This window comes from Coregonus clupeaformis, chromosome 36 (genome assembly GCF_020615455.1).
Source record: "Coregonus clupeaformis isolate EN_2021a chromosome 36, ASM2061545v1, whole genome shotgun sequence".
NCBI lineage: Eukaryota > Metazoa > Chordata > Actinopteri > Salmoniformes > Salmonidae > Coregonus > Coregonus clupeaformis.
The window spans coordinates 15540847-15563346 of NC_059227.1; the positions used below are offsets into that span (position 1 = coordinate 15540847).

Sequence of the window (22500 nt, forward strand, 5' to 3'; positions counted from 1 at the left end):
CTCTCTCTCTCTCTCTCCCTCTCTCTCTCCTCTCTCTCTCCCTCTCTTCTCCTCTCTCCCTCTCTCTCCTTCTCTCTCCCTCTCTCTCCTCCCTCTCTCCCTCTCTCTCCCTCTCCTCTCTCCCTCTCTCTCCCTCTCTCCCTCTCTCTCCCTCTCTCTCCCTCTCTCTCCCTCTCTCCCTCTCTCCCTCTCTCTCCCTCTCCTCTCTCCCTCTCTCCCTCTCTCCCTCTATTCTCCTCTCTCCCTCTCTCCCTCTCTTCTCCTCTCTCCCTCTCTCTCCTTCTCTCTCCCTCTCTTCTCCTCTCTCCCTTCGCACTTTCTCTTTTTTTTCTTCTTCCGCCAGGCAACAAATAGATTTGTGGTGTGGCTGCACCTGTCTCAGCGCATGTGTTGCCATGGAGGCGTTCCCATCGCCTAGGCAACCATGCATTAATCGTCTCGCGAGGGGCTAACTCGTGGCAGACGGTCGTTCAGCCCTCCTCCTGCTCTCTCCCCCTCCAGTCCCTCGAGACTCCCTCTCCTCCCCCCTTCTTCCCTCCTCCCCCATCCAGATGCCGATGGGGTGTGATGGAATGCGCCAGAGAGCTGACCTGATACCCAGCATGCTCTACTCTGTCTCTCTTCCTCCTTCTTTCTATCCTCCCTCTCATGGAACGCCTAAATGTTCTACATGCTATGCACAATCATTCAGGAGCAGAGTAAGTCATTGGTGAAAGGTGGAACTGAGAAATGTGAGATCTCTGAGATACAACAATGGAGGTAGACAAAGAAAAAACGTGAATCTCTCTCTCTTCCCTCCTCCCTCCCTCCTCCCTCCCTCCCTCCCTCCCTCCCTCCCTCCCTCCCTCCCTCCCTCCCTCCCTCCCTCCCTCCCTCCCTCCCTCCCTCCCTCCACTCATTGTATACGCCACTGAGATAATCCTTGACCATCAAAGCCATCTATACTCTCTCTGTACCATAACCATTGACCTGACTTTGATACAGTCACAATATCCCTCACTGAAGGACACAGACATATATGCCTCCTCTCCAATATCCTAGTCCGTTTCCACACATGGGTTCTTCCCTGTGTGTGTGTGTGTGTGTGTGTGTGTGTGTGTGTGTGTGTGTGTGTGTGTGTGTGTGTGTGTGTGTGTGTGTGTGTGTGTGTGTGTGTGTGTGTCTGTGTGTCTGTGTGTGTGCGCGCGTGTTGGCTACTGAGTCAAAATGCCGCTAGGGACCCCAGGCGTGAAGTCTCTCTCAATATAAAATGTATTCCCCTTATTCCTCTTTCTCATACTGTATAATGTAATGGAGAAACTGACATATTTTCCCTTTTCTACCAGCGTCCGGAAACTGGCCTCCAATTTGTTCCACCTCCCCATCCCTCATTGTTAGAAATGACACTTTTACGTTTTACACTGAGCCAATTATTCGGTCTTACACAGTCCAGTGGTTCTGCGAGCCAACCTGCCCACCGACTGGCTGACCGACTGAGGAGGAGGAGAGAGAAGAAAGAAGGAAAAAACTGTAAAAGCTTAATAGTGGTTCTCTCTGACATAGCTACCCACTGGGATGACTAGACAGGTGAGAAAACGAGAGCAATGAGAGGTGGGAGAATGGAGAGAAGAGAGGGGGAAGAAAGGTAAGGGAGAGGGACGGAGTTGTAAGGGGGGGACAGGGAATTATAGAAGCAGATAAGAAGAGGGGGATGTGAGGAGGTAGGGAGGGGGAAGGAAGGTATGGGAGAGGGAGAGGGAAACTGGGGGTAAATATGTAAATGACAAATTGGGGGGGTCAAAAAGAGAGGGAGAGAATAAAGTACACAAGGGAAGAGTGTATGTGTGTGTGTGTGTGAGAGAGACAGAGAGAGAGAGAGAGAGAGAGAGAGAGAGAGAGAGAGAGCGAGAGAGCTACCTGTGATAGCTACCTGTGATACGCCTTAGGGAAAGAGGGAAGGAGTGGGTGAACAATATAAAGAAGGAGTAAAAGACAGAATGAAGAGAGTGTGTAAAGAGAGTGTGAGAAGTGTGTAGTTACCTGTGATATGCCTGAGGAGAGGTGGGGGGAGAGGTGGAGGGAGTAACCAGTCCTGGGGAGTAGGGGTGGTATGGCGTTTTCTTCAAGGCCTGGATCAGGTTGTTTCGGTACTCTGGATCTATGGACCACAATGAGCCTTTACCTATACTCTGAGAGAGGGAAGAAGAGGGAAGGAGAGAGAAGGAGAGAGAGAGAGGGAAGGAGAGAGAGAGAGAGGGAAGGAGAGGGGAGGATAGGGAAGGAGAGAGGGAAGGAGAGAGAAGGAGAGAGGGAAGGAGAGGGAAGGAGAGAGAGAGGCAGAGAGAGAGAGAGAGAGAGAGAGAGAGAGAGAGAGAGAGAGAGAAGAGGATGGTTAGTATTATTTAACTAACAACATGAAAACAGGAATCTTGACCATTTGAACCATGGCTATATGACAGTTGTCTCTCTCACTATCCACTGTGCCTCGAAAACCAGCCTACATCAGAGACACACCAGATCACAAACAAACACAGAGACACAGAGCAGAACAAACAGGTCCAAAGCACAAGCTCAGTCAACATCCAGCACCACAACCCTCTCCATATGTCCTGTCTTTCTGTTGTTGTCAACAACATAATGCCCCTAGTCTTATTTACAAAGTTGTGTCCTCTCTCTCTCTCTCTCTCTCTCTCTCTCTCTCTCTCTCTCTCTCTCTCTCTCTCTCCTCTTCTTCTTCACTTTCTTACATAGTTGTGCTGCAGACCAGATCCCACCCAGATGAAGCACATTGAAACAGAACATGACTGAATCCATTAGGAAAACTCCGGAAATAGGGTACTTCTCAAACATCACCCCAGGACCCATACATATCACACACATTTACATTCTATCAGAAGATATGTCTTAAAGGCATATTAGTCTTAATATATTATCTGCAGAGATAGTGTGTGTGTGTGTGTGTGTGTGTGTGTGTGTGTGTGTGTGTGTGTGTGTGTGTGTGTGTGTGTGTGTGTGTGTGTTATTGCAGTGATATTTCCATTTTCCAAAAAATCTCCACAGAGCTCTTGGTTAAGACAGAAGGAGAGGAAACTCATGAACTTTTCCATTCCAGAGGGGTTGTGCTGTGATGTTCTATTTTTAGATCAAATAGATTTTTAGAACTTCCCCCACCTAATGAAGATGTCTACTTCCCATCAGTGCTGTTGGAGAGACATACACCCACCCACCATGTAACTTAATACTTCACTACTCTGATAATGCCTGCCAAATAGACAGTAAAAAAGAATGGAGTCTGACAGAGTAGTGACGAGAGAGAGGAGTGTGTGTTTGTGTGTGTATGTGTGTTTGTGTGTGTATGTGTGTGTGTGACTGGGAGATCAAAAGTCCAAAGCGACTTAGTCATGCATGCATACATTTTACATATGGGTGATCCCGGGAATTGAACCCACTATCTTGGTGTTGCAAACGCCATCCTCTACCAACCTTGCTAATATAATCAATCCCATCACTGTGAATTTTTCTGTGTTTCTACATGATACAGGTACTCACAGGAGGTAGGTACAAAGGCTTTCTTAATACAGGTAAGGTTAATTGGTGCTGTAGCTACAACTCAGAATGACTGTAACCGTATATTAAAATATGTCATGTAAGAAGGCTGTGTATCTATATATATTTACATTACAAGTAAATAAGTAATTATGTGTTCGTTTGTGTCTGTCCATTGGTTTGTTGAAGGACAGAATATAAATACTTTATTACAAGCACTAGGCTGTAATATTTAGGCCTCATATGTGTACAGGCATGTGTGTGTGCCCAGTCCAGCCACTTCCCCTGTGGTGTCTGATATTACCCAGCATGCTTAGCTCTCTGGTGTGGGTATAGTACAGCTAGAGATGCCTTCCCTGGAGAGTATGATATTATACCCAAACATGCACACATGAATGCACACACACACACACCATGACATCACTCACATCTCACCTCCACAGAGGTGTCCCCCGCCGGCCCAAATTTCCCCCTCGCACTCTCCCGCCAGTCCACTGCGTGTGTGTGTATATGTGTGTGTGTGTGTTTGTGTGTGAGCACGCCGCCTGCCAGCCTGTTAAATCAATGCTCCCTACAGCGGAGCTCTCTACTGAGCCGCTGCCATCACCACCCCCAACCACCAGTCAGCAGACAGCTCCACAGCCCCCTGGTCGATGGGCCAATGGACCAATCAGAGTGCAGGACTCGCCTAGGCAACAGGCAACAGCAGGAGGTGGAGAGGAGGTGCCAAACTATGTCAATGTTGGCAAAGTAGGATGAAAGTTGCCACTAGACACTGATCTAGGATCAGTTTCTTGTTCTTCAAAACTCATGGCTATGGTTAGTATTTGGGGAGGTTAAACTGATTCTACATAATATCCTGCCATGGGTCCCAGAGTAACGTCTAACCTGAGAGGTGTAGTGGTGGTGGAGTGTGTTGTTGTTGGCAAAGAAAGTGACCCCAAGTCTTGTTAATGGGAGTTATTTATTCTTTGTAGCTAATGACATCCACATTTTTTTTGCAACTGCACCCTAGTCTCTCCTCTCCCTCCCCTCCCTTCTCCACCTCCCTCTCCTCTCACAGACCGTGCATTGGTGCCATTTTCTAAACCCCACTGGAGGTTTCTTCCACAGATTTTCTAAACCCCACTGGAGGTTTGTTCCGCAGCTCTGAGTACCCTCCCATTTGGATTGTTCCATTATGTGGAGCTGGTTTATCCTCATTCACCCAGACAACACCGGATCAGCGTCTCAAATGGCACTCTATTCCCTATTCCCTACATAGTGCACTACTTTTGACCAAAGCCCTATGGACCCTGGTGAAAAGTAGTGCACTATATAGGGAATAGGATGCCATTTTGGACGCAACACCAGGCCTGTCTCTCCTGCAGGTGTGTGTCAACCACCGTAGCAGGGGATTAGGGCTTTAGATCCAGGACAAGTGAGGCTGGAGGGACTGGTTACTGCTGTCAGCTACACTACATGTATGTGGACACCTGCTCGTCGAAAATCTCGTTCCACAATCATGGGCATTAATATGGAGTTCGTCCCCCGTTTGCTGCTATAACAGCCTCCACTCTTCTGGGCAGGCTTTCCACTAGATGTTGGAACATTGCTGCGACTTGCTTCCATTCAGCCACAAGAGCATTAGTGAGGTCGGGCACTGATGTTGGGCATTTAGGCCTGGCTTGCAGTCGGCGTTCCAATTCATCCCAAAGGTGTTCAATGGGGTTGAGGTCAGGCTCTGTGCATGCCAGTCAAGTTCATCCACACGGATCTCGACAAACCATTTATTTTATTTATTATTATTTTGTAATTATAATTCTTTTACCCTCTTTTTTCTCCCCAATTGCGATCTTGTCTCATCGCTGCAACTCCCCAACAGGCTCGGGAGAGGCAAAGGTCGAGTCATGCATCCTCCGAAACATGACCCGCCAAACCGTGCTTCTTAACATAGGCGCGCTTAACCTGGAAGCCAGCTGCACCAATGTGTCGGAGGAAACATTGTTCAACTGACGACCGAAGTCAGCCTGCAGGCGCCTGGCCAGCCACAAGGAGTCGCTAGAGCGCAATGAGCCAAGTAAAGCCCACCGGCCAAACCCTCCCCTAACCCGGACGACGCTGGGCCAATTGTGAGCCCCCCTATGGGACTCCCGGTCACGGCCGGTTGTGACACAGCCTGCCTTAGACCACTGCGCCACTCGGGAGGCCCTCAACAAACCATTTATGTATGGACCTCGCTTTGTGCACGGGGGAATTGTCATGCTGAAACAGGAAAGGGCCTTCCCCAAACTGTTGCCACAAAGTTGGAGGCACAGAATCGTCTAGAATGTCATTGTATGCTGTAACGTTAAGATTTCCCTTCACTGGAACTAAGGGGTCTAGCCCGAACCATGAAAAACAGCCCCAGACAACTATTTCTCCTCCATCAAACTTTACAGTTGGCACTATGCATTGGGGCAGGTAGCGTTCTCCTGGCAGATTCGTCCGTAGGACTGCCAGATGGTGAAGCGTGATTCATCACTCCAGAGAACGCATTTCCACTGATCCAGAGTCCAATGGCAGCGAGCTTTACACCACTCCAGCCGACACTTGGCATTGCGCATGGTGATCTTAGGCTTGTGTGTGGCTGCTTGGCCATGGAAACCCCTTTCATGAAGCTCCAGACGAACAGTTCTTGTGCTGACGTTGCTTCCAGAGGTAATCTAGCAGGGCAGAAATTTGACAAACTGACTTGTTGGAAAGGTGGCATCCTATGACGGTGCCACGTTGAAAGTCACTGAGCTCTTCAGTATGGGCCATTCTACTGACAATATTTGTCTATGGAGATTGCATGGCTGTGTGCTCAATTTTATGCACCTTGTCAGCAACGGGTGTGGCTGAAATAGCCAAATTCACTAATTTGAAGGGGTGTCCACATCCTTTTGGCCATGTAGTGTAAGTTCTTAGCATGGCTACATGTACTCCAGAGGCACTGAGGTGTGGAAATAACGCTGTAGTTAAGAGGGAATAGCTAGAATTGAGGTGACAGATTTATTCAGGATTGGTTCACAGTGGAGAAGATGGCCAAGTACAGAAAGAAGTGGAGATTCTTTGTTCTGTGATGCCCTTCGTGCCAGCCGTTGCAATGGGGATGAGTGAGAGATATATTTATTTATTTATTTGTATTTAACCTTTATTTAACCAGGTAAGCCAGTTGAGAACAAGTTCTCATTTACAACTGCGACCTGGCCAAGATAAAGCAAAGAAGTGTGATAAAAACAACAACACAGAGTTACATATGGGGTAAAAAAACATAAAGTCAAAAAATACAACAGCAAATATATATACAGTGTGTGCAAATGTAGCAAGTTATGGAGGTAAGGCAATAAATAGGCTATAGTGCAAAATAATTACAATTAGTATTAACACTGGAACGCTAGATGTGCAAGAGATTATGTGCAAGTAGAGATACTGGGGTGCAAAAGAGCAAAATAAAAAACAATATAGGGATGAGGTAGTTGGGTGGGCTAATTTCAGATGGGCTGTGTACATGTGCAGTGATTGGTAAGGTGCTCTGACAACTGATGCTTAAAGTTAGTGAGGGAGATAAGAGTCTCCAGCTTCAGAGATTTTTTCAATTCGTTCCAGTCATTGGCAGCAGAGAACTGGAAGGAATGGCGGCCAAATGAGGTGTTGGCTTTGGGGATGACCAGTGAGATATACCTGCTGGAGCACAGACTACGGGTGGGTGCTGCTATGGTGACCAATGAGCTAAGATAAGGCGGGGATTTGCCTAGCAGTGATTTATAGATGGCCTGGAGCCAGTGGGTTTGACGACGAACGTGTAGTGAGGACCAGCCAACAAGAGCGTACAGGTCACAGTGGTGGGTAGTATATGGGGCTTTGGAGACAAAACGGATGGCACTGTGATAGACTACATCCAATTTGCTGAGTAGAGTGTTGGAGGCTATTTTGTAAATGACATCGCCGAAGTCAAGGATCGGTAGGATAGTCAGTTTTACGAGGGCATGTTTGGCAGCATGAGTGAAGGAGGCTTTGTTGCGAAATAGGAAGCCGATTCTAGATATGTAGCTGTATTTACCAGCAGAGAATAGTCCAACTAGTTTGCATTGAATGTAAACAAATAAAAACAACAGTGCTATTTAAATTTGGGTTGGCTGGTTACCACTTTTTTTCTTTCCATGTCTTGGTGTCTCCTGAGTGGCGTACTCCTGAGGTGTCTCCTGAGTGGTGTACTCCTGAGTGGCGCAGTGGTCTAAGGCACTGCATCGCAGTGCTAACTGTGCCACTAGAGATCCTGGTTCGAATCCAGGCTCTGTCGCAGCCGGCCGCGACCGGGAGACTCATGGGCGGCGCACAATTGGCCCAGCGTTGTCCAGGGTAGGGGAGGGAATGGCCGGCAGGGATGTAGCTCAGTTGATAGAGCATGGTGTTTGCAACGCCAGGGTTGTGGGTTTGATTCCCACGGGGGGCCAGTATAAAAAAATATGTATTCACCAACTGTAAGTCGCTCTGGATAAGAGCGTCTGCTAAATGACTAAAAATGTAAATGTAAAAATGTGTCTTGGAAAGAGCCTTGTTCCTGGAATAGCCAGCTGCATGTGTGCTCAGGGTTCTGTGCCTACACTACAACCCAACCCAACCTGGTTCCACGCCACTGCCCCTCTGAGTTTATAAAGCATTCTAGGAAGGCTTCCGGGAAACCCTGAAGTCATATGGCTCCAGGAGGTAGAAGTTGCCCTTAACAACAGTTCTAGGATCAGATCAATAGAAACCCAATAACTTGAACCATTAGGGAAAGAAACAAAAAATATCTGACCTGGTTACACACATCACCGATGACTTGACATGGACCAACAACACCACCACTCTTGTCAAGAGGGTGCAACAGTGTTTCTACTTCCTAAGGTGGCTTAGGAAATACGGCATGGCACCTCTCCAAATAATACTGCTGCACCATTGAGAGTGTCCTGACTAGTTGCATCAAGGCCTGATACGGGAATTGCTCCGTCCACAACCGCAAGGCCCTCCAGCGGGTGGTGAAAACGGCCCAGTACCGTGCTCCCACCCATACATGACATCTACTTGAAACGGTGCCTGAGGAAGCCCCGCAGCATCATCAAGGACATCATACACCCCAGCCACGAGCTGTTCTCTCCCTTACCGTTGGGCAGACGGTACCAGAGCATGAGGTCTGATACCATCACAACTGCTGCTACCAGACTCTTACTTACTATTGCTAATAATGCACAATTTAAACACTGCCCTCAATCCCCCCAAGTATTATAATTATGTTAAAATGTTTCTACTGAGCCATTTACTTTATGTTCGTATTCTTATCTTCTATTATTTCTTATTGTTGTTGCATTGAAGAGAAGGAACCTGCAAGTAAGCATTTCATTGGACAGTGTATACCATGTGTAGGCTATCCTGTACATATGACTAATTAAGCAATAAGGCCCGAGGAGGTGTGGTATATGGCCAATATACCATGGCTAAGGGCTGTTCTTAAGCACGACACAACGTGGAGTGTCTGGATACAGCCCTTAGCCGTGGTATATTGGCCATATACCACAAACCCCTGAGGTGCCTTATTGCTATTATAAACTGGTTACCAATGTAATTAGAGCAGTAACAATAAATGTTTTGTCATACCCTTGGTATACGGTCTGATACACCACAGCTGTCAGCCAATCAGCATTCAGGGCTTGAACTACCCAGTTTATAATAAAACTTAAACCTTGAAACATATGTCTTAATAGACACTGTATAAATTCAGAGCACAAAGATGTGCAAAGACAGAAATACACTGACTCTGAAGAGTATATACAGAGTGGTCTAGGCTAGAGAGCTGCATTCCCGAGGGCATCCCGCGGGACATGTGGCCAGACTGAGAGCATTGTGGAGTGGTCTGCATTTTTCATGCTGCGGTCAGGAGCGGGCGGTCAGACAGACAACTTTGGGATTCAAATATTTTTTAGTCCCGCAGATTATTACGAAAGGTCGTCTTTCTGTCTTGTATGTGTTATTGTATTAAAGCACCTGTTTGTCGCACTATTCAAAAACTCTCATAGGAGGATAATTCTGCTTCAAGTTCAGTAACCTACCTCTCCTCTCTTGTGTTGGGCGTGCGAATAGCACCTCTGTTGCAATATTCACAAACTCTAATAGCCTAATTTTTGCTGATTTACATTCAGTACCCTACCTTTCTTCTCTTTTTTGGGGCATGCAAGATCGAGTACACCTATAAGTGTGGCCTTAAAATTGCTGGGAAGCCAGCTGCATCACATACACCTAAAATAACATTGCGGGACTGCGGTCGGATTCGGGACCATTTCTTGCGGGAGCGGGTTGGAGTCAGACAAGAAGTCAGCGGGCGCGGTATGAAAAGCAGCAGGAGCGGGATGAAGAAATCGGTCCCACAGCAGACCTCTAGCCTAGGCCAACTCAGTCTGTCAACGTCAGAGAGAGAGACAGAGAGAGAGAGAGAGAGAATGAAAGACAGACAGAAAGAGAGGAGTTGTATGCTCCCCACATCTGTTTCCTCTGTTACATAAACTGTAGTCTGCAGTCTGGGACCCACTAGGAAAAGAAGGTAGAGAGAAGAGAGGGGGGGATATTAAATGTTCCTGCTGTTACTGACCCTAATACTGCAGACCTCTTCAACCAACCACATACCAGGGATCCGGATGTTGCTATGGTTCTAAGCTGCATCATAGTATAATGGCAGAAAAGGTTATATCAGAGAACTATTTGTTCCAAATACATTTATGAGTCATTGAAAACATAGGATCTGTTTTTCTTCCTCTGCTGTGACCAACCCTCTTAGAAAAAAAAAAGGTGCTATCTATAACCTAAAAGGGTTCTTCAGCTGTCCCCATAGGATAACCCTTTGAAAAACCCTTTTGAGTTCCATGTAGAACCCTTTACACATTTTGGAACAATGTTTTCTGTGAGTGTATGAGACCCTATGACACCACTTTAACCAGTTTCAAACCAGAGATCTGTTGCTATGGATCTTGAGTTAGCCTGGTTACCAGTCTGTTTCCACTTTAGCCACAGATGAAAATAGAGATTTAGTCCAAAGTTGTGGTCATACACTAGAGGCAAGGTTAAGTTAGATAACTGTCTGATCCCAATACCTTGAGAAAGCGTTGAGAGTATTGGATTGATGAAATAGCTATTTTTGAACTGTTTCTCATGCAGCACTGACTTCATAACTCACTAATCAGCTTTGATTTCATAACCAAAAATCTTTGAATAATTTGACGCTGTGTGTGTGTGGTGCGTGTGTTATGATTACAACACTGATCCAAGGCACTAACAGAACAACACTGTGTCATGTCATTAAGGCTTCTCATTCACCAATGGAGGAATCCTGTTTGTAAACAACACCATGGAAACCGTGAGACTTGAGCCCTCTGGCTGTCTCGCACACAAACACGCGTGCACATACACACACACACACACTTATGCACACACACGCATATTCTAAGCTAACCCCAGTCAGTAGTCTTGTCGTCTGCCTGGATATGACCCAGAAACACACTCACTGGAACAAATAGGGTATTGTCATAATAATCTCCATCTCTCTAAATTGATGGAAATATAATTTGGTACATTTGCAAAAAGGCTATTTTCTTCCAAGCAAAAGCCTAGAAAGGACTTAGCCCTTGGACCAACCAAGACTGTTTCACTATACTAAACCCCAATCCAGTTGTAAGATTTTCCCTCCCAACTAGCTTGACGTTAATGTGAAATATAATGCAATGTAAAACTGCTTACCCGACCCATACTGCGCTCAATTCAGATTGAGACAAACAGGCAGAGGAAAGCAAGTTATAGTAAAAGGCATTTAAAAGGTCAAAAACATGAAACACAGCTTCTCCTTAGAAATACAGTAGTTGAATGCTACAGTAACGTTAGTCTCTCCTTTTTTATTTATTTTTATTTCACCTTTATTTAACCAGGTAAGAAGCCAGTTGAGAACAAGTTCTCATTTACAACTGCGACCTGGCCAAGATAAAGCAAAGCAGTGCGGAAAAAACAACAACAACACAGAGTTACATATGGAATAAACAAAACTTACAGTCAATAACACAATAGAAAATATATATACAGTTTTTGCAAATGTAGTAAGTTATGGAGGTAAGGTAATAAATAGGCCATAGTGCAAAATAATTACAATTATAATTTAATATTAACACTGGAGTGATAGATGTGCAGAAGATGATGTGCAAATAGAGATACTGGGGTGCAAATGAGCAAAATAAATAACAATGTAAATAACAATATGGGGATGAGGTAGTTGGGTTGGCTAATTACAGATGGGCTGTGTACAGGTGCAGTGATCGGTAAGCTGCTCTGACAACTGATGCTTAAAGATAGTGAGGGAGATAAGTGTCTCCAGCTTCAGAGATTTGCGCAGTTCGTTCCAGTCATTTGCAGCAGCGAACTGGAAGGAATGGCGACCAAAGGAGGTGTTGGCTTTGGGGATGACCAGTGAGATATACCTGCTGGAATGCATACTACGGGTGGGTGTTGCTATGGTGACCAATGAGCTAAGATAAGGCGGGGATTTGCCTAGCAGTGATTTATAGATGACCTGGAGCCAGTGGGTTTGGCGACGAATATGTAGTGAGGGCCAGCCAACGAGAGCGTACAGGTCACAATGGTGGGTAGTATATGGGGCTTTGGTGACAAAACGGATGGCACTGTGATAGACTACATCCAATTTGCTGAGTAGAGTATTGGAAGCTATTTTGTAAATGACATCGCCGAAGTCAAGGATCGGTAGGATAGTCAGTTTTACGAGGGCATGATTAGCAGCATGAGTGAAGGAGGCTTTGTTGCGAAATAGGAAGCTGATTCTAGATTTAACTTTGGATTGGAGATGCTTAATGTGAGTCTGGAAGGAGAGTTTACAGTCTAACCAGACACCTAGGTATATGTAGTTGTCCACATATTCTAAGTCAGAACCGCCGAGAGTAGTGATTCTAGTCAGGCAGGCAGGTGCAAGCAGCGTTCGATTGAAGAGCATGCATTTAGTTTTACTAGTGTTTAAGAGCAGTTGGAGGCCACGGAAGGAGTGTTGTATGGCATTGAAGCTCGTTTGGAGGTTTGTTAACACAGTGTCCAATGAAGGGCCAGATGTATACAAAATGGTGTCGTCTGCATAGAGGTGGATCTGAGAGTCACCAGCAGCAAGAGCGACATCATTGACATACACAGAGAATAGAGTCGGCCCGAGAATTGAACCCTGTGGCGAAACCAGGCGAGGCAGTTATTTGAGAAACCAAGGCTATTTAGTCTGCCAATAAGAATGCGGTGATTGACAGAGTCAAAAGCCTTGGCCAGGTCAATGAAGACGGCTGCACAGTACTGTCTTTTATCGATCGCAGTTATCATATCGTTTAGGACCTTGAGCGTGGTTGAGGTAAACCCATGACCAGCTCGGAAACCAGATTGCATAGCGGAGAAGGTACGGTGGGATTCTAAATGGTAGGTGATCTGTTTGTTAACTTGGCTTTCAAATACTTTCAAAAGGCAGGGCAGGATGGATAGAAATTAGAAAGGCCTGCTTGCTGAAGTGTTTTAGGGAGTGTTTGACAGTGATGAGGGGTGGTCGTTTGACCGCGGACCTATTACGGACGCAGGCAATGAGGCAGTGATCGCTGAGATCCTGGTTGAAGACAGCGGAGGTGTATTTAGAGGGTAAATTAGTCAGGATGATATCTATGAGGGTGCCCATGTTAATGGATTTAGGGTTGTACCTGGTAGGTTCCTCGATAATTTGTGTGAGATTGAGGGCATGTAGTTTAGATTGTAGGACGGCCGGGGTGTTAAGCATATCCCAGTTTAGGTCACCAAGCAATACGAACTCTGAGGATAGATGGGGGGCAATTAATTCACATATGGTGTTCAGGGCACAGCTGGGGGCTGAGGGGGGTCTGTAGCAAGCGGCAACAGTGAGAGACTTATTTCTGGAAAGGTGGATTTTTAGAAGTAGAAGCTCAAACTGTTTGGGCACAGACCTGAATAGTATGATAGAGCTCTGCAGGCTATCTCTACAGTAGATTGCAACTCCGCCCCCTTTGGCAGTTCTATCTAGACGGAAAATGTTGTAGTTGGGAATGGAAATCAGGGTTGGCTGAGTTTGCTAACGCAGTGAATAACTCAAACTTAGGGAGGAGGCTTCTGATGTTAACATGCAAGAAACCAAGGCTTTTGCGATTACAGAAGTCAACAAATGATAGCGCCTGGGGAGTAGCAGTGATACTGGGGGCTACAGGGCCTGGGTTAACCTCTACATCACCAGAGGAACAGAGGAGGAGTAGAATAAGGATATGGCTAAAGGCTTTAAGAACTGGTCTTCTAGTGCGTTGGGTACAGAGAAAACAAGGGGCCGATTTCCGGGCGTTGTAGAATAGATTCAGGGCATTATGTACAGACAAGGATATGGAAGGATATGAGTACAGTGGAGGTAAACCTAAGCATTGGGTAAAGATGAAAGAGATAGCATCACTGGAGGCACCGATTGAGCCGGTCTCCGCGTGTGTGTGGGGGGTGGGACAAAGGATCTATCTGAGACAGGTTGAGCTGGACTGGGGGCTCTACATTGAAAAAGTACAGTTAGAACTAACCGAAACAGCAATAGGCAAGGCATATTGACATGGGAGATAGGCATAAAGCAGTCACAGGTGTTATTCGAGAGAGCTAAGACAACAGCTAAGCTAACAGCTTAGACAACAGCTGGTAACAGTTTACATAATTAGGATTCCATACAAACCAGTCTTTTTCTCAGGTAAAATAGCTGTTTTTAGACGCAGGCACACATTCTTATGTGTATACTGAGGCATGCATCTTTAGGTAACGCTTTATTTTCTGTTCCTGTAACAGTTGGTAGTCAGTTTGGGCTGAGCGGGTATTGGACAGAATTGAAGAGTTAACTAATTGGCTGTCTTAAACTGTGTGTGTGAAAAAAAAAAAGTATGTCCCTGCCAACTGCACCTTTCTGTCCTTGCAATCACACGCACGCACACACACACTTGTGTTCATCCACACACATATATTATTGTACGAACCCAAGGGCGGGCACACACACTCAAAGTCAGTATAGCCAAATCAGTTTTCCCGTCGCCACAGCAACAGCATACTTTTATGTCAACTGCAACCTAGTTACTATGGAGATATGTATACAAGGCAAACTCTATGCAGTTGTAGTCAAGGGGCCAGCTGACAGAGTAACTTAAGGGCAGACACACACACACAATACGCTTTGTACATTTTGTCTTTCCACATATCACATTCACTCACAAGGGAAAGGCAGTGGTTCATGTGCTGGTCAAATGTAGTTTAGTGCTCACAAGTCCATTTCATAAAGAATCTAATGCAAAAGCTAAAGCCTGCATAGTGTACATAATATAAGCCATATGGGTGATTACATGCCAGAGGGAGCGAAAAATATGTTTGATATCTCAGATTGTTCTGGCAATTCTCAAATATGAACTTCATTAGAAGACACACATTAAAGTGTCTGGCTACAGGGGTGCTCCGCTCTTGTGCTCTGTAATACGAACTTTCAATTCTCTCTTAGACTTTCCAACATAATAATAGCCACATGGGCACTGAAGTAAATAGACCACAAATCTTGTTTTACAGGAAATTCTACCCCTTACATACATTTTCTTTCCGGAAGAAAGAAATTACCCTTGAACATTGCATCACAGTGAACTGTCCCCTGTAGCCAGACACTTTAATGTGGGCAGACTGAGGTTCCAGGGCTTGTACAGCCACTTAAACAAGGAAGTGACAGAGAATAATTGCTGTTGCAGAGAGGCATTTTATGTCTGTGCCTTACAAACAGAGCCTTAGAGGCCTGAATGAAGAACTTCTGTTAGGTTGCTTCCTTTGAACAACAGGAGCCTTGGTGGAAAATAGAAGAAAATGTATGTAAATATTGTATGTAAATAATGTATGTAAATAATGATTGTGAAAAAAGCAGTACTACAATGTGACGTTATCTATAAATATGGGTGGATGTCTGTTGTTCTCCAAACGCTGACGAAGGTTGTCGGCGAAACGCGTCCCTTTGTTCTTACCTATGCTGCAAAAAAATTCAACCAGCACTCACAGTCTCACGTCAGAATTCGACATTCATCCATGTTTCTCAAATGTCAAATTTCGAAGTTGTTCCAAACGTCAAATTTTGAAGTGTTTCCACGTCATCTCACCACGTCCTCAAACATGGATGGACGTCGAATACTGACTTGTATCACGGGTGTCCTGGCTGAAAAAATAAGACATTAAAACTTAAAGAATATTTCAGTGAGTGTGGGTTATCCCTTTCTTCCAGTATTTGCTTATACTTTCCCCATGGGCAGATGATATCTGATGTCTTTTGACATGAATGTTATTACAACTTTTAGTTTTAATTGGTCATGGGAATTATTTTCCTTATAAATATCTAGCCTATAATTATTTTCCTTATAGATATCTAGCCCATATGTAATCTGCTCCTGAAACAGGAGAATGATTAGTGAAATATGTAAGCCTTTAGAAGAGACCATATCAAGATTGACATCAAAACCGAAAGACTGTTCCCTCCAGAAAACTCCAAACTTCTCACAGAATTCCAACTAAAAAGCAGATGATAAAGTATTGATAAAGAAATTCCTTGTACATGTGTAGACAAAATACTGGATATGTTTGACTCTGAGATTGAAATGTCTGTTCTCCTGATAACTGAATTTGAAATGCGTCCAAACACCTCAAACAAGCAAAGAGAAAGGGAAAGAGAGAGAGAGAAAGAGAGAAAGAGAGCGAGAGAGTGCGGTGCATCTGTTTGTGTTGCGTGTGTGTGGGGTATGTGTGTGAGTGTGTGCGTACGCGTGTGTATGTCTTTGCTAGCCTCCTCCTTACCTGGCTCCTGTCCTTGTCCACCTTCTTGAAACACTTATTAAGTGACAGATTGTGGCGCACCGAGTTCTTCCAACCAGTAGGGGCGCTAGCAAAATACGGGAAATGCTCCAGTATCCAACCATAGATATCTTTCACCGGCAGCCTCTTGGACGGCGCGTCCTCTATCGCCATGAAGATCAGACAGCTGAACGAGTACGGAGGCTTCCGATTGGCTCCCATGGCCAGGTCGTATGGGGAAGAATCACATGGGTCGGGGGAAGGGGAGGAGGAGGAGGGGGAGTGTGGGGGTAGAGGGTGACCGTCAGGATCCTGTAGGGGGGAGACGGAGCGTAGCCCCGAGTGAGAGAAGCTGTTGAGAAGGTCTGTGCTCTCGTGGAGCCAGGAGAGGCTGGTGAGCTCCTCGTCCTCGGCCTTGGAGAAGGAGGCCGACAGGGACAGGGACAGGTCGGCTGCCTCCGCCTCCCTGTAGAGGGGACTCAGACCCCGGGTCGCTCCCAAACCGCTGCTGGGGCTCTGGGCCTTCTTACTGGGGGGCATGGTGGGTCCCATCCAGCCCTGGGCTCTCTCCTGGAGGGGGGAGGAGACGACAAGAGGACAAGATTGGGTTACTGTGAATAAAGTCATGTCTGCAACTCTGATGCTTCTACAGTGGTTTTTGAGAGACAGTTTCAATCCAACTGGGATCCTCAGGAATGGTTGCTGTAACAATCAAACCAACTAGTGAAGATAAGATGAGAGTTAGAATACATTAGTTAACTGCAGATTAATTGATAGAACAGTAGCTACATTGACTGCATAGTAAATGCTTATATCTTGTTTTAGTTGGTGTCTTCTGTTGGTAAGATTATCCCAAGATGGGAATGTGCTGGGCACGACTCAGTCATAGAGTGAGTTATCTACTCCTGCTCATCCCACCGAGGACACACACCCCGACACACACACACACAGGCATACACACACACTAGGATAGGATTAATCCCAGCAGGAGATATGTAGTAGCCAGCTCACCCTGAATGATCATGCTATGAGCCAAGGTAATCATCCCCCGATTTGACTCTTCACTCTGGCTGATTGATGGACAGCTGTCAACATCCATCCCTGTCCCCCCTCGCTATGACAGCTGTCACGTTGCCATGGCTCCCTACCCCCTCTCGGAGCCACTTTCACCACAGAACAACAGCTCTGTGTCTCTGTGGTTGCATCTCAAATGGAACCCTACTCTGTATATAGTGCACTACTTTTGACCAGAGCCCTATGGGCCCACTATGCAAAGAATAGGGTGCTATTTGGGAAGCTACTCTTCCTTCCTGCTCTGATAATTCTGCTTCACCGAGTTACAAGGACTGAGCTATATATGGAATAGAACACATGTATATACTGTAGGTTGTGTGGTAGACGATGTATGCATTATGCCACCAAACACTAGCCTACAGCTTTGAGATCTGTCGATATCTTTTCTCTTGTCTTCATAAAAAGATGTATAGGCCTATAGGCTCTATTGTGTATAGTAGTTTGAAGTATTAAGCTTTAACTAAATGCTTTCTTGCAGGTTCCTTCTCGACAATGCAACAACAATAAGAAATAGTAAAATATAAGAATGCAAACATAAAGTAAATGGCAATAGAATAGAATAAACATTTTATAATAAGTATAATCCAGGAAGACACATTTATAGTCCAATATTTACACGTACTGTATATTGGGTGGGGGGCAAGTGTATAAACAGAGCAGTATAATAAGAGTCTGGTAGCAGCAGTTGTGATATGTACTAAGGTACAGAGAATCAAAGCAGGTGGTCTGTCCAGTTCAAGTGTTCAGCAGTCTAATGGCTTGTAGATAGAAACTGTCTCTGAGCCTGTTAGTCATATATTGTATGTGTGATGTGCTGTGCATATGGCCACCAACAGCCTAAAGCTTCTTTAGATTCCATGCAGCTTTCAGATATGCAGATATATTTGATCTTCGGGTTGCTATTTGCATTCGTTCTGACATTTCTTAATTTCATTCTTTTTGGATTGTGTGTATTGTTTTGTATTGCTAGGTACAGTATTACTGCACTGTTGCAGCTAGAAACACAAGCATTTCACTGCACCTGTGATAACATCTGCAGATGTGTTCACGACCAATAAACCTTGATTTGACTGAATCTTTACTTCCTCCATAAATGTCTGTAGGCTGTATTGTGTATAGCAGTCATACATGTGTGTTTATGGTAACCAAACAGTAACCTAGAGCAGCTTTATCTGTCATCTAGCTTCTGTAGATATCTGTTATCTATTGTTCTTCCTTAACTGACAATATCCCAGTGATTCAACAGCAGCTACCTGACAGAGCCATGTTGTTGCACCAATACTGACATTGACTGTAATGAATTGAAATCTCCAAGCTCGACAACAGATATTCCTACTCTTGAAAAGCCCTGCAAATAGAAAGTGGATAAACGAACTAAGGTAAACGAGGGGGTTGAGATAGAAAGTGGTGACAGGCGTGTCAAGGTGTGGATCGTGTCGAGGGAATAGGGAAGGTTACTGGTGTGACATTGTTCCCAGTTGGACGTCGTCGAGGCGTCGGGCGTCGAGGAGAAGGGAACAACGGAACACACAGAGAACGTTTTCTTGTTACGTTGCCATGACGGCAGGCAAGGCACCAGGCGAGGCAGGGCCATGAAACATTACGGCTGACAGTAAAGTCATCTAATTTTACTGTTGCTATGACAACAAACTCCTTCCAGTTAGGGCCTGTGTTATGAGTATGTTTGTGAGCCGCAGCGAGGCGCAGCGCGGAGCCGTGTATTCATCCCCTAGAGTTCTCATAAACCACTCCTTAACACACTTTGAGCTCTAAACAAACTTTTATTCAACGTTTATACAACCCCCTGATGACTGACTGTTAAAGGACAATGAGAGTTATTGCTCAAGTTCAGACTTGATCGTTGATGATGCCTGGGCTGGTGTGTGAGGTGCAGGAGGGGGGTGGGGGGGGGGTACTTCCTACTAGAGGCTTGACAGACGGACAGAGTGTGTGTGTGTGTGTGTGTGTGTGTGTGTGTGTGTGTGTGTGTGTGTTTTAATTAAAAGCTTGTGTACACGACCCTACGACCTTCTTGACCTTGACACCCAATTTTCTCCTGAGTCTGATGGAATCCCCCAGTGAACCATTGGTGCTGCTATTCTCACAAACATCAATGTCCAAACCTCTTGACGAGGTCACTGATGTCCATCTTATCGCACAAGATGACTCCTCTCAATGCAAGATGAGTGCGAAGTCAACAACACAATCCCAAAGCAGCAAACATTGGTTGGGTGGACATTTGCATAAGGTGGAATTATATTTCAAATCAAATCAAAGTTTATTGGTCGCATACACAGTTTAGCAGATGTTATAGCAGGTGCAGCGAAATGCTTATGTTACTATCTCCTAACAATGCAGTAAAATGTCAAACAAGTACACAAATAATACTAAAATAATAACACTTTTGAAAAATTGAGAAATGTTGGAACGAATCTCATTAACAACCCACATAGCACTGTAACAGTAATCCAAATCCAAATGCAATCTATACGTAATCTACACAAGATATACTCTGAATTATATGTACAGCAGTAGATATATTAGAGTGAGCTATCCTGTATATAAATAAATCCAGTATACAAATAAATATGCAGTGTGTATAAACAGTGTAACTAAAATGCAATGTACAGTAGTAGAAATAATAGAATGAGCTATGTCGAGGATACAGTATTTAAATACACAGTGTAAAACAGGAAGTGTCCAGTTGTTTAATGTCTCTATAACATAGAGTGTGTGAGTGTGTGAGTGTGTGTGTGTATTTAACACTTCACCTCTTCACAACCTATACCTCTTCTCTATAATGAGTGGCACAATGTTTACAGGGGTGAAGAGGTCATGAACTCCCCAGAGAGACTATTAAGAGGGTGTCAAACTGTGCTCAGGTCAGTCAGGATCACATGGTTAATTGTCTCTAATTGAGAATACATTATAAACCAGAGACCTTCCTTTCAAAGCCTTCAGTGAATTGGTCACTGAAGGGAGAATGGAATGAATATAAAATCTCATATTGTGCATCCCAAATGGCACCCTATTCCTATAGTGCACTACGTTTGACCAGAGCCCTATGGGCCCTGAGAGAGAGAGAGAGAGAGAGAGAGAGAGAGAGAGAGAGAGAGAGAGAGAGAGAGAGAGAGAGAGAGAGAGAGAGAGAGAGACAGTCAGTCAGTCAGTCAGTCAGTGAGTGAGTGAGTGGACAAATCGAGTGGAGTTGCCTGTGGATCCAGGCAGGGTTAGATTAGGCGGAGCAGGGCTAGAGAGAGAGAGAGAGAGAGAGAGAGAGAGAGAGAGAGAGAGAGAGAGAGAGAGAGAGAGAGAGAGAGAGAGAGAGAGAGAGAGAGAGAGAGAGAGAGAGAGAGAGAGAGAGAGAGAGAGAGAGAGAGAGAGAGAGAGAGAGAGAGACGGTGAGTAAACAATAACCTCCTGTATGTATGTAACATTGGTGTACGAAAGGTTGTGATTTTCTCTAGCTGCTTCAATCCATGAAATCAGTTTCAGTTTCCATTCCCTGTCTTGCCTTGATAACAAATATCAGGGCTTCACAGGGCACACATGTGAGGCCAGTTAACCAAAGGAACAGGATAGTCCAGTGTGTGTGTGTGTGTGTGTGCGTTAGTGTATATGTATGTGTGTCTGTCTCTCTGTGACTCTCACCCTGCTACAGAGCCTAGGGAGATTATGAGACAGAGGTCAGGGGTCATTGTGTGAGCTGCCCAGCAACACACACCCACACACACACACACACACACACACACACACACACACACACACACACACACACACACACACACACACACACACTCACACACACACACACACACACACACACCAGAGACCATAGAGAGATCTGGTCTTTACAGTATCAAAACACATGACCAGCACTTGAAGAGACAACATGCTGTATTAACATGCCATATAGAATGTAATTAATTGAAGTGCGAATCAAAGTAGCCACAGACACATGTATCAAACAAATGATTAGCTGTCAGCAGTAACAGTGCAAATAAATGATAAGCGTATGACACGGTACTAAGCCTTCAGTCAATCACCATAATATGGCATAATATGTCACATCACACAAAAAGGTAGCCTTCACTATGATTCTACAGTAACCACTCCCTCTCTCCCTGAACTGACTAGACTTCTGCACAAACAACCCTAACTCTTCTCGCTGATCTGAGGCCAGTGTAGTGTAGTGAAGGTGACCTGTGAGTGTACAGCCTCCAGGCCCCTTAGTGGAGTACACACACACAGACAGCAGAGCAGACTGACTATGACTCTAACTCTAACGCTGAGCGCTGTGCACTGGGCTCAGGTCAGGCTTTAAAAAAAATCAAGCACAAAGGCCCTTTAACTTCAATATTTCAGACTCTCTGTGACACACCATACAAACACACACACACACACACACACACACACACACACACACACACACACACAGGCACGCATGCAAACACCTTCATGCCTTCATACACACACACACAGTGTGCTGTGTGCACACACATACACACACATCTTCCAGACAATTCTTCAGTTTTGACAGTTAGTTCCCTCCTGGCACTCTGTGCTCTTTACACAAGTGTGTGTTCAAGTTTCAGTGTACGTTTGATATATGGCCATCTCAGAAGGTATACTCTATATGCAAAGGAGCCATTTCACAAGTTAAAACAGGAGAGTAGATTGAAAATTCATTGGTTTTACTCTAAAAGAGGTGGGTGCAGACAGACAGAGTGAACTGGATGGGTTTTATGTGTGTTTGAGAGCTTTAAAGTGGGAAAGTTGGCTTCACAGTGTAGTGGTTGGCTGGGCCTGCACAGAGTAGTGGTTGGCTGGGCCTGCACAGAGTAGTGGTTGGCTGGGCCTTCACAGTGTAGTGGTTGGCTGGGCCTGCACAGAGTAGTGGTTGGCTGGGCCTGCACAGAGTAGTGGTTGGCTGGGCCTTCACAGAGTAGTGTGCTCTGCATTTAATACACAGTACGCTGTAGGCCTCTCCACCCTTCTCTC

At 45.2% G+C, this 22500-nt stretch overlaps 1 protein-coding gene across 2 annotated transcripts in view; it reads right to left on the reverse strand.

Annotated features, from left to right (window-relative positions):
* Nucleotides 1-22500, reverse strand: part of LOC121552598 (forkhead box protein N3-like) — a 48335-nt gene that overhangs the window by 14332 nt on the left and 11503 nt on the right. For both annotated transcript variants that reach the window (XM_045211271.1, XM_045211272.1), the window contains exons 2-3: nt 16429-16995; nt 2020-2168 (exon numbers count right to left, since the gene is read on the reverse strand). In XM_045211271.1, the coding sequence (XP_045067206.1) occupies nt 2020-2168; nt 16429-16977 (698 nt within the window). In that variant the 5' untranslated portion in view covers nt 16978-16995. The remainder of the gene's footprint in view (nt 1-2019; nt 2169-16428; nt 16996-22500) is intronic.